At 41.0% G+C, this 13295-nt stretch overlaps 1 protein-coding gene across 1 annotated transcript in view; it reads left to right on the forward strand.

The window, feature by feature from the left end:
• MMACHC (metabolism of cobalamin associated C) overlaps window positions 1-9682 on the forward strand; it is a 39060-nt gene extending 29378 nt beyond the window's left edge. The window contains exon 4 of the mRNA XM_069232842.1: window positions 5956-9682. Within this exon, the coding sequence (XP_069088943.1) occupies window positions 5956-6267 (312 nt within the window). The 3' untranslated portion in view covers window positions 6268-9682. The remainder of the gene's footprint in view (window positions 1-5955) is intronic.
• The last annotated feature ends 3613 nt before the right edge of the window (window positions 9683-13295 follow it).

The following is a 13295-nucleotide window of genomic DNA, read 5'->3' on the forward strand; positions in this document are numbered from 1 at the left end:
GGCGCAGCTAGGTGTAGGGTGCTGGAACACTCCATTGACCCCGCCAGACTATGGTGCATATTACAAGTACAGTGGTCCTGGGACCGCCATACCTGCGGTGGCGGTCCAACTGCCACTTCCTTGGCGGTCTGACCACCAGATTGGGAAGCTGACGTCATACGACCACAAGACTGCTGCAACTGCCAGGATAATGAATCCTGCAGTAGTGGCGGTAGCCGTGATTAATGGCGGCGGCACACCACCGTAAAAAGCTCAGCGGAAAGGCAGGGCCCCCCTATGCCTGCACTGTCTGTGCCATGCACAATGTTGTGCATGGCACACAGTGTGCACACAATATGGCCGAGGTGCATGATGTGCTCCACTGTGGTGGTATGTGCTGCAGGCTCAGTTTCTGAGTCGGGGCATGCCACTTCAGTGACACCGCCGCAGACACTAATCCCAGCTCGACGGTGGCCTCCCGACCGCCAATTTCATAATCTGGCCCCATGTCCTCAAAAACACAGTGATATATTGGGGGCGGGGCAATTATTGGAATATTTTTAATTTTGATGAGAATGGAATTGTGGCATGAGTCAACAGGACAGAAGAATGACTGGTGAACATCAAAAGTTTAATGTAATTGGCATGCCTGCAGGGGAAAAGGGCTCACTGTCAAAATTTCAAAAAACAAAATATTGTGATACAAAGATGTTGTGCCAAAAATATTGGGCACAGATATAGGCCCTCATTCGGACCTTGGCGGGCGGCGGAGGCCGCCCGCCAAAGTCCCGCCGTCGAAAGAACGCGGCGGTAATTCTGACTTTCCCGCAGCCCAGCGGGAAAGAGGCTTCCACGATGAAGCCGGCTCGGAATCGAGCCGGCGGAGTGGAAGCTGTGCGACGGGTGCAGTTGCACCCGTCGTGTATTTCACTGTCTGCGCAGCAGACAGTGAAATACATTTAGGGGGCCTCTTACGGGGGCCCCTGCAGTGCCCATGCCAGTGGCATGGGCACTGCAGGGGCCCCCAGGGGCCCCGCGACCCCCCCTACTGCCATCCGGTTCCCGGCGGGAGAACCGCCGGGAACTGGATGGCGGTAGGGGGGGTCGGAATCCCCTCGGCGGCGCAGCTAGCTGCGCCGCCTTGGAGGATTCCAATGGGCGGCGGTACACTGACGGGAGCCCGCCAGTGTTGCCGGTCCGACCGCGGCTTTACCGCCGCGGTCGGAATGCCCATTGGAGCACCGCCGGCCTGTCGGCGGTGCTCCCGCGGTCCTCCAACCCGGCGGTCATGGACCGCCAGGGTTGGAATGACCACCATAGTCTTTTCCTATACTTGTATTTGAAAATTCAAAAATATATTTAAATGTTTTTGCACTGTTAAAAAATAGACAAAAATTGTTTTTATAATGTGTAGAGTTAAAAATAGTAAACATTAAAAATATTAATGTGGAACATATGTAAAGTAAACTATATTTAAACAATATAAAAATATATATAAATATATACTTATTTAACCCCTTGAGGGCCATGGACGTAATGGTTACGCCCATGGCTGTGCCTCTCAGGCGCCATAGACGTAACCATTACGTCCATTTACCGGCCCTTGTGGGAAGCGCTAGCTTATAATTACGCCGATCTGACCCCGGGGGGGGCAGAAACCATTAGACTCCAGGGATTTTTTTTAAAATATACTTACATATAAGGGAGCGGCCACTTGGGCAAGTGCCTCTCCCGGGGGGAGGGCAAAATCTATTTAGACCATTTCTGCCCCTCCTGGGGCCCTGGGGACAGATCGGCCTAATTTAATTAGGCCGACCCCTAGACACCAGGGATAAAAAATTTTTTGTTTATTTATTTTTCTTTTTATATGTGGGGAGCGACCCCTTGGGCAAGGGTCAATTTTAGGACATTTCTGCTGGGGGGGGGGGCAGAAACTACTAGACACCAGGGTTTTTTTTTTTTTAATACTTACGCATTAGGGGAGCAGCCCCCTGGCCAAGGGCTGCTTCTGTGGGGGGGGGGGAAAGTATTTTTAGGCCATTTCTGCTCCCGGGGGGGGGGGAGGGGCAGAAAACCCTTAGACACCAGGGATAATTTTTTTAATTTTTTTTTATGTGTGCCATAAACACATAGGGGGCAGAAAGCCCACCAGAGACCAGGGAAGATTTTTTTTTCAAAATAAGAGTGTGGGGGTATGGCCATAGTCCCACCCCAAATAAATAGGGCCAAAGTTGTTCTGCCCACCAATGGGTAGATGGGGAAATTATCCCAGACCCTGGGTGGGGCAGAAAGTCTACAACATCTAGACACATCTGAAAACTAAACATCTGGTTGATTCCAGGGTGGTGTACTTCACATGCACCACGAACCATTTTCTTACCCACAATGCCCTGCAAACCTCCCAACGTTGCTGGAAATCACAAAATTCATACCACCCAACATTGTCTCATCTATACCGATAAATATTCTGCTGCACCTAAAAAATTTTTTTTTCAAACTGCCCTTTTGGACCCGCTTTGGTTCCCCCTCAATTTCGACATGTTTTTGGCCCTTCCCTGTCACAGGCACTTGGCCCACCTACACAAGTGAGGTATCATTTTTACCGGGAGACTGAGGGGAACTTGGGTGGTAGGTAATTTGTCCCTGTGCATGATCCCACTCAGAAATGTGGGAAAAATGATATTTGTTTTTAAAGCTAAATTTGAGGATTCAGGGTAAGAAAACTTTGGGGGATCCACACAAGTAACACCTCCCTGGACTCCCTCGGGTGTCTAGTTTTCAGAAATGTATGGGTTTGGTAGGTTTCCCTAGATGGCTGCTGAGCCCAGGACCAAAAACGCAGATGCCCCCTCCACCCCCGCAAAAACAGGTTGTTTTGTATTTGATAATTTTGATGTATCCAGATAGTGTTTTGGGGCATTTCCTTTCGTGAGCACTAGGCCTACCCACACAAGTGTAGTACCATTTTTATCGGGAGACTTAGGGGAGTGCTGGGTGGAAGGAAATATGTGGCTCCTCTCAGAGTCCTGAACTTTCTGTCACCGAAATGAGAGGAAAAAGTGTTTTTTTTTGGCCAAATTGTGAGGTTTGCAAAGGATTCTGGGTAACAGAACCTGGTCAGAGCCCCACAAGTCACCCCATCTTGGATTCCCCTAGGTGTCTAGTTTTAAAAAATGCGCAGGTTTACTAGGTTTCCCTAGCTGTCGGCTGAGCTATTGGCCAAAATCCATAGCTAGGCACTTTGCAAAAAACAGCCCTGTTTTCTTTGGGAAAATTTGATGTGTCCACGTTGTGTTTTGGGGCATTACCTGTCATGGGCGCTAGGCCTACCCACACAAGTGAGGTACCATTTTAATCGGGAGACTTCGGGGAATGCTGGGTGGAAGGAAATTTGTGGCTTCTCTCAGATTCCAGAACTTTCTGTCCCAGAAATGAGAGGAAAAAGTGTTTTATTGGCCAACATTTGAGGTTTGCAAAGGATTCTGGGTAACAGAACCTTGTCAGAGCTGCACAAGTCACCCCATCTTGGATTCCCCTAGGTGTCTAGTTTTCAAAACTGCGCTGTTTTGCTATGTTTCCCTAGGTGCCGGCTGAGCTAGAGGCCAAAATTTACAGCTAGGCACTTTCCCAAAACATGTCAGATTTCAATGTAAAAATGTGATGTGTCCATGTTGTGTTTCCTGTCCCGAGCATTAGGCCTACACATGCAAGTGAGTACCATTTTTATCGGTAGACTTGGGGGAACACAGAATAGCAAAACAAGTGTTATTGCCCCTTGTCTTTCTCTACATTTTTTTCTTCCAAATGTAAGACAGTGTGTAAAAAAGAAGTCTATTTGAGAAATGCCCTGTAATTCACATGCTAGTATGGGCACCCCGGAATTCAGAGATGTGCAAATAACCATTTCTTCTCATCACCTTATCTTGTGCCCATTTTGGAAATGCAAAGGTTTTCTTGATACCTATTTTTCACTTTTTATATTTCAACAAATTAATTGCTGTATACCCGGTATAGAACGAAAACCCATTGCAAGGTGCAGCTCCTTCATTGGCTCTGGGTACCTAGGGTTCTTGACGAACCTACAAGCCCTATATATCCCCGCAACCAGAAGAGTCCAGCTGATGTAACGGTATATTGCTTTAAAAAATCTGACATTGCAGCAGTAGGTAAACTACTTCACTTCAAACACATACCTTATTTTATAACAAGTATTAATTTCATAATACTATGAAACTATTAAAATATATGCATTAGAAAAACAATTCAAATAATTGTAATTTTTTTAAAATAAGTTTTTTTAATTTAATAATTATTTCATTAAATTCCCACACTATAGCCACACATTAAACATATATCTAAATTAAAACATTATATTGACACAATTTACATAATAAATGAACAATTAATTATACAAAATGTAATTATAATGTAATTAGCTTCCCACCCTATACCACGTCAAATCCAAAAACCCACCAAAATGTAAATTAAAAAGTTATAGAAATTACACAAATTACATAATTAACATTAAACTAATTGATAATTTATAAATACTTAACAATTATTTGATTAACTTCCCACCCTCTACCCCAACAAACACCACCCGCACCTAAAATATAAATGAAAAAATTATAATAAACAGTTTACATAATTAATAATCATTTAACTTCCCACCTTATACCCTTACAAACCAGCACCTAAAAAATACAACTTAATAAAATATTATTTACACAATTACATACTTAATAATCAAACAATTAATGTTAAAATATATATACATTAATTATACTTAAATAACTTCGCACTGTGCACCCCTACAAACCTCACAACCCATTTCATAACTATAAATTGCTATGTTATAGTTAAATTAAAAATATAAATAACTTAAAATTACAAACTATATTTCAAAACATTAACAACAATTGCACAAACAGTATAAAACAGACAATTAAAATACAATTTAAACACTTAAACCTAAAAAACTATATTTCTTACCATAAAACATTGATATTTCTGTCAACTATATTTTTGCACACAATATTTCTGCCTCACAATATTAAAAACTTGATATTTCTATAACTCGATATTTTGTCCGAACACTGAGGAAAAGGATAGTTTCTGGTGTCACAGATACTGGTACACAATCTGCAACTCTTCAGTTCCCAGGCGTTCAATGCAAGGCAGTTAGGACGCAAACACTAAATAACTTTAAAAATGTCCATGACAAACACAAAATAACAATAAGGCACACTAAGGGGGTCATTAGGAGTTTGGCAGACGACAACATCCGTCAGCCAAACTCCTGATGAGGAGACTGCTGCCTTGCTGGGAGCCCGATCACTGTCCCGTTTCAAATTTCCCACTCGGCCTACTGCCAGGAACCAAGGTTTCTGTCAGACAGCACAGTGAGAAAGGAGCAGCAGCATTGTTCCTGACTCATAATAAAGCCGGCGGCAATGCTGGCGCATGTAAGGTGCACCAGCACCCTTGAAATGCGCACTGTCTGCGGTTGGACTGCCATGAAAAGGCTAGTGGAGGTCAAGGTTTTAATCAGCAGCGCAACGCTGTCAGCAAGGCAGCTCTGAGTTCAGTGCCGCCCTGGCTGATTATAACCAGGACTGCCATCAGCCTGTCGAGATATTGGATCCCGGCAGAGATGGCAGTAGGTTGGCTGGGTCAGGCCGCCAACCTTGTAATGTGGCAGTCAGACCATCAAACCTGCGGCACTTAGTTAGGATAATGTGTGAAGCAAAGCAGAATCTTGCCTTATAGGAAGAACTGAAATGGGCAAACTGTATATACTTTGTAGTTGTTGTCTTCCTGAATACCTTATCTTGCCACTGTAGAGAGGCTGATATAGTTGTTACTAATATGTTAATAATTAATACTTAATTTAAAATAGTGTGAAAAGGTGTAGTTCACAAATAACTCGGACAAATAAAGGGTTTATTTAAAAAAAATGATTCTTGTGTTTTTCAGAAAATGTATGGAGTGTGCATCCACCCGCAGTTTGGAGGCTGGTTTGCAATTCGCAGCGTACTGGTTTTCCAAGATGTTCAGGCCCCTTCCCTGAAGCAGGAGCCACCCGCTGACTGTGTCCACTCCAATGAGAAGAGGATTGCCCTGCTAGAAAGTTTCAACTTCCGCTGGAAGGACTGGGAGTATCGAGACATCTTGGACGTGCAGGAGCGCTACTCGGAGGAGCAGAAAACCTACTTTGCCACTCCTCCCTCCGAGAGGTTGAAGCTGCTCGGGCTGCAGGGGGAGCTGGAACACGGTTCCCATTACTGAAAATCCACCTCTCTTCAGTCAGCCCTTCCACCGCCATCTCTTGCAGTGAGTGGCAAAACTGCCCTGGTATCCCAGAATGCACCTCGAGGCAGATGCCACTTGCCTATTAGTGGAAGAGGCAAGAGTCCTTGGCATCACTGCCCTAAACCTCACCGTTGCAAGTGGTTCTAATGTGTCCATGCCTAATGATGCAGAATGTTTACCACCAAAGATTTTTATTGTAACATTTTTGTTGCCAAATTAGCCCTTTCCATCATGATCATGCTGCAAGCAGTGAAGTGAGATTAGACTGACTTATTAGTAATGGTTTTGGGTTCATCCTGCAGAATCCAAAATCAGCTCATTGTTGCTAAAGACATATTGCTGGTTGGCAAATCTTTATGGACTGAAGAAGCTGGTATTGGCAAATTCATGTTTTCTTATTTAAGAAAATTATGTTTTTATTTTTATATTCTATCAGAGACAGAGCACTGGGTTATTTTTGTGACATTTGCTTGTCATAAGAACTGAAAAGTAAACCAAAGTTGCGAGCTACTTTTAGATACTACTAGAAGGATGTTCATCAACAACAACAATAAAGTATATATCATTTTGACAGTTTCCATCCGAGAAGTCAAAAACAGGGAATACCTTTCAGTCAGTTCCTACGTATTCGCAGGAACTGTACGAACTTACGAGATTTTGAATATCATGCTGATATTCCACAGCAGAAACTCCTACTATGAGGATACCGTAAAAGAATAATAAGGGATTCCTATAAAAGAGCAAAATATTACAACAGGGAGAGTATGTTTGAAAGACAGAATAAAAATCCTAAACCACAGATGGTGTGTGTTATACAACATTCTAATTTGAATGAAAGAATTAGAAAAATAATCTTGACTAACTGGCATATACTTAACAGCAACCAAGACCTATCAACCTTGGAACGTCCTTTATTTGCTTTCAGGAAAAATACAAATATTTATAACAAATTGGTTAGAGCACGTTTGCCAAAAGATGGAGACTTTTGCCAGAAATCAATCAGCGGAGAACAACCAATAAAAGGTAACCACAAGTGTGGTACCTGTAAGGCGTGTCCTGGAGCCATTGTAGGGGACACATTGCAATGGAACCAAAAGGACTACAAACTTGTAGACATGACAAACTGTAGGACAGAGAATTGTGTCTATTTGATCCGGTGTCCCTGTTCCTTGGGATATGTTGGAGAAACAGGGCGAGAAGTTAGATTAAGAATGCTTGAACACATGTCCAACATACGCAGCAACAGGGAGGGAGCTCCCTTAGTACAACATTGGAAACATTTGGGACACAAAATAGAAGACTTGACATGGACAATTTTAGAAAAGATCAGAAAATCGGGAAGAACAGAGGAGAACAAGGTTAGGAAAAAACAAGAGGTATACTGGATTTTTACTTTGGACACATGCAATAGAGGTCTGAATGAACACATTCCTTGGGAGAATACAATTGGTTAAATGCAGTGACCTTTTTATACTTGGAGTACATCCTATTTCAATTTTTTCTCCCTAGCTCCCTTTAATAACTGCCAGGGAAGAGTATTATAGCCTAGAAAGAACCATCTATTTTTGGTTTAGGTCTATTTAAAAAAATAATTTTTCCATGATTGCCAGTGTATATTAGTGGAGTAGATGGCCAATCCTTTATTCTCGGTTTACACCTCCAACCGGCCCTTTAGAATTTCTTTTGTGATCTTGAATATCTGTGGTCGAGAACACTCTAATATTCTCCCTTGCACTCTGAATCCTTCTTTGCCACTGTTGGCATAGTTGTTTTTTTGCCCCTCTGTATTGTGTTGCATAGGTTCAGACTCATTATTCAACCAATTCTGACGATACGCTTCGGGTATGTGTGTAGCCAAAACTTTTATATTCCATTTTGGACCATTCTAGCAACTCCCTTCCAAGATGGCGCCCATTCTCGCAGTCCGTAAGCCCCGTCGTTGCGTGTACGCTAGTGTCTAATGACTTGATTTCACATGACTGCAACAATAAAACGAAGCGCGCTAAACCAGAGTTTTCACTAGGAACTATGCGCTCGTATATCTAGCATCCAGGTAAGAAGTATGAGTTGGGCACGGTTCTTTACCTGTGTTGGTCCTATGTCATTATAAAACCTTCAAAGTGAAGAAATTATTATTTGAAGTTAATAGAGAAATCCTGTTCCATGTATTTTTCTGTTTTTTACGATCCATATAACATACAAGGAGCGTGGCTAATACTATCTATCTGAAAAGAGACCTGGGCACAGGAGTTTGTCGATATTTTACAGGTAAAACAAATGAAAAGGCTGCTCTGTCCCTTATAAATGTTCTTAATTATTCCCACTGTAGTGTTGTCTAATTGGTATCTTGGCCTTCTTTCCATAGACAATATTACGATATATCCATTGAGGTATAACCTTAAATGGCAGTAAAAGGTTTACTTCCAAGAATTTCCTATGAGCGGTGGTCTTCCATCTGAGAGATTATAACATCGTCACTCTACAGGTATTTTGACTGGTAGTTTACCATCATTGTCTTAACTGAACATAAGGTTCGATGTCACAAATTTCTTTACAAACGAGATTGGTCTATCACTTTATGGTGCATGATAAAATACTAATTAGACACCATAGGTTACCAATTAAGCTCTAATACACAAGTTTGCTGAGAGGCACACATGTCAGGTTATTGTTATTGTTATATTCTTCCTTTCACCTATTATTTTTAAATTTATTTTCACTTCTATTTCGTTTTGTCACCCTTGAGCTCTCTAAGTTTGCTTGAACCACCTACGGGTGTTCCATTCACATATACATTGGTACACTTCACTATATTAACTCCATTCGGGTTTTTATACGCATTAGACTTGTGCATCTCTGCATGTACACACAACTTAACAAGTTTCCAGCCCTGGAATGTTGGACTCCCTTATCTCAAATTTGTTATTTATATGTCTGCCTATATTAGATATCATCCATTAATGTGGCGTACATCCAGAATTTGTTATACAATGTTGTCAGATTGTCCGGTCGTTGGGTCCACATCGATATTGGACTAGATGGTTGGGAACTGCCCTGATGAAGGTGGCCTCGATAAAAGAGGATTACCGAAACACGCGTAGGCTTTAGGTTCCTACTGTATCATTGTTTGAGATTGCAGTAATATTAGATATTGGATTTTATAAACTTTTCTATGTATTAGGACATGTAATCATTTTTTATTTGTGTCTATTAGGATTTTTTTTGTTATTAGTAATATTAGGTTCTTTGTATTGATTACTATGTATATCCTATTACAGTATGAATGTGAAGTGATTGAGTCAGTTTTGTAGCTTTTTTTGTACTATATTAGGTCTTTTTGTATTTTGTAATTTGTAAATCAGTTAAATAAAATTATATATTGTTGACATAATTCCAAGATTCTAAAATGTTATATTTTTCAGAGATTTATATCAGGATATTGATGTAGCCTAAGACAGAACATTTAGATATTGAACTTTTTTGTTTCAATGTATATATATTGTTGAAGACATACATAATCAGTTGTATTGATATATATACTTTATTGTTGTTGATGAACATCCTTCTAGTAGTATCTAAAAGTAGCTCGCTACTTTGGTTTACTTTTCAGTTCTTATTTTCCTGGTTGTTACTGTAATTAGGTCAGGGAAACCCATTTATCTTCTACTCACTTGCTTGTCATAGTTTTGCTTATTCTTGTGTCACATTTGACATGCACATATTAAGAATGCAATGGTTGTCCTGGCTCAGCCGCTGTTTAAAACTTAGTGGCGAGTGCCTTTTGACCCAGTTTAACTATATTTGAGAGCTGTTTGGGGAAGAGAGGTTCTCACTGTAGGTCAAGTGCATTTTACTGTGGCTTTAATTACTGCGCCATTGGGTTTTATTCTGTCTGATACAAGTTAGGAAATGAGTGTGTATTTATTGAAGATATGCTGTACAAAGCAAGAATGTAATAGTACTTTTGTTAGTACTGATTAGGTGAGTGCTTATATAGGGAAGGCAGGTGGTTTAGGTGTTGGGAATTGATAACAATAGCAACCCATATATATTTTATTTTGCAGTTACACACACCAATAGTATTCAATTACTATGTGAAGAGCAGTTGAAATTTGTCTGGGCAAAATATTTACAGTACATGTGTTGCCATTGTTTCTGTTTGAACTGTCAGTTAGGATTGCAGGATTTTGGTTTCTGTATCTGGTCTTGGGGGTCACTTGTATGTTTTGTTTTATAGGTTCTGGTGTTCTGTGGTGTACATTATTGATTAAACAAATTAAGATTTAAAAATATATCTCTGATCCACTTCATTGTTTTTTCTGTTAAAGTTTGACTTGCATGATAATAATCAATGGTATTGGAAATAGACCCCATGATGCTAGAGTTGAGTAGTAAAACAGAGGGGCTGATTATGAGTTTGGCAGATGGAAACATGCGTCTGCAAGACTCACAAACGGAAATGTGGGTGCCAACATTTTTTTCAGAACAGGCAGTGGTCCCACGGACCACTGCCTACTCTGAAAAAATGAAAAAGTAACTTTTCATTTTTGTTTTTAAATGCATCCTGTTTTACTTTAGAGAGAATGGGATGCATTTTAAAAAAATGCTTTATTGACAAAGCAATCACAGACATGATGGTCTGCTGACCCCAGCAAGCCACCATCCCTGTGATTGTTGCAATTCACAAACTGATCGCAATTTGTAACTAGCCTCATGAATATTGGCGAGGCAGGTCCCTTGTGAACCATTTGTGAATCGCAAACAGTGTGGTTATGGTGTTTTTCTCAAACAGTACAGGTGGAAGGAGGATAGTCATTAACCTACATGAATTTTTAGGTCTGGATCTACAGTGCAACTGTCACCTGACCTTTTAACCTACACTAATATAATTCTGTAGTTCTTTGCTTCCACACAAATTCATATACATTCCTATGGTATCTACGTGTAATGCTTCACATTACCATCCAGCATTCGTTTAAAGCAGATCTACTGGCATGGCCAGTGATTGTTAAAAACGAAAAATGGAGATGTGACCAGTTTTTCCTTGGACGCAAGTGGCTATGAATGTTGGATATTCTGACAGGTTTGAGAAATACGTTTTGATTATTCAGAAGTTAGTACCATACTCCATTAAATGCTAAATGAGAAAAAACCTAGTACTGGAAAAGTTAGTTGAATGGTAACTTGGCCATTATATAACTAGTTACATTTGTGTTAGACTCAGTATTTTAATTGCATTTACATAACAGTTAATTTCTTTTACGAGGCACCATAGTGCATTAGCGGACAAAAAGGACACTACTCTGTAGGTGGACCACTTGATTAGAAGAGTGAACAGTGCTTTGGTATCATGCTTGTGTAAAGGGAAAGAGGAGGCGAGTAGAAGGGCCTTGTAGATTAATTGCTGGGAACTTTGGAGCTCAGTGACATATTGGGAGGAAAATCTCACCACTCATGCCCACAAAAGCAAATATTTAATCTACAAATGCATGAAGTTGCATGTCCTTATAATTGAAAAATTATCTGGGGTGCAATTCATAATTACTCTGAAAAGGGCTCTGTGATATCTCCTGGAAGCCAGCTAGAGCTCTGCTGCCTAGAGTAGAAAACCACAGGATGATATGAAACAAAACAATCCAAGCCTGGACCATCCTGGCTCGCTTAAATCCACAGCACTTCTTTCCTCAGCAAACCAAGAGAAAATGTAAGGGGAAACGTGCTTTAAAAATTGATGAGGATATCAATAAATGATGAACAATGGGACTACAAGCTACAAAACCCAAAACAGGAAGGCACCTCGGCTCCAAGTGACGACACAAACCAGCCTATTGACACCAGCAAACAAATCTTTCAGCCAGATGGGAAATCTCCGTGGTAACGTCCAAAATGTCCCACCAGGTAAAACGGGAATCAAGCTAACCCCAGGCCCACTGCCATTGATTCCAGTAGGTAAACTGACAGCGGACAGACCATGCCCATCACAAAGTCCATCACCAGCTCCAACTTCACAGAGCACAACATCCCTCTCTGCAGCACCTGTCAATTCACTGGAAGTTATCATCATCAAATCACTACAAGTCCCGTCCTCTTCCGAATCCTCAACACATGACACATCACAAGTTCAATCTTTGGCCTTTCTTCCATTCTGTCCAACTGACAGTGGCCATTTTCACTCTGTAAGGTTCGCAAACTCTGGGGAACCCTGCTGAGATTCTACCCAGCTTCACAAATTTCCAGAAGCTCCTTTGCTGTATGAGAAGCATTTACATCCAAGGCTGATGCGCTGTAATTGTTGTAGATAAGTGATAAAATAATCCATAATGATGTTTAATCATGCCTGTGATGCACTTGATGGAATTGCAATGCTGGTACTCTAGTTGGTTTACTGTGTGTTGGTATAGCTCCCATCAGTAGAGCCAGACTGTACCTCAAGGCACATGCAGCAGTGCCACCAAGTATGCTCTGGTACATTCACTAGGCCCTGTTGTAGATGGCATATGCAGCAGTGATAGCCGGTGCACCAAGGAAAATACAGCTGTTCCAGCCAGTGCCTGGTGGTACATTCCGAAGGTCACCTTATGCCTCTTGGTATAAGCAACAGTGTCATGCTTTAGCCTACAGTTTGTTCAGCAGTATCGGTTTGAGACCCATGATGTATCTAGCAGTGCCAGCCTAAGTCATATGGCTTATTTTCATTTTATCATATATTTTATCACCATGTTTTGGGATATATAGAATGTTGCTGTTCTTTTCTGTTTACAGATAGTTGATTAGTTTTGTATGTGTGAAATCATCACTGCCTTTTAGAGTAATAAGTACAGGTCATCCAGGGTAATACATAAAATATGTAATGATCTTTTTTTTTTTTACTTTATGGGGCAGGCCATGCTCTCCATAAAGACTTCTCCGATAAATGTTGGGAAGTAAAATATGCGGATTTAACTGATTCATTGAAGAATCTTATCACCATATCTGTGTACATAAAATGCAAACACGTCTATTTG

The sequence above is a fragment of the Pleurodeles waltl genome, chromosome 4_2 (genome assembly GCF_031143425.1).
Source record: "Pleurodeles waltl isolate 20211129_DDA chromosome 4_2, aPleWal1.hap1.20221129, whole genome shotgun sequence".
NCBI lineage: Eukaryota > Metazoa > Chordata > Amphibia > Caudata > Salamandridae > Pleurodeles > Pleurodeles waltl.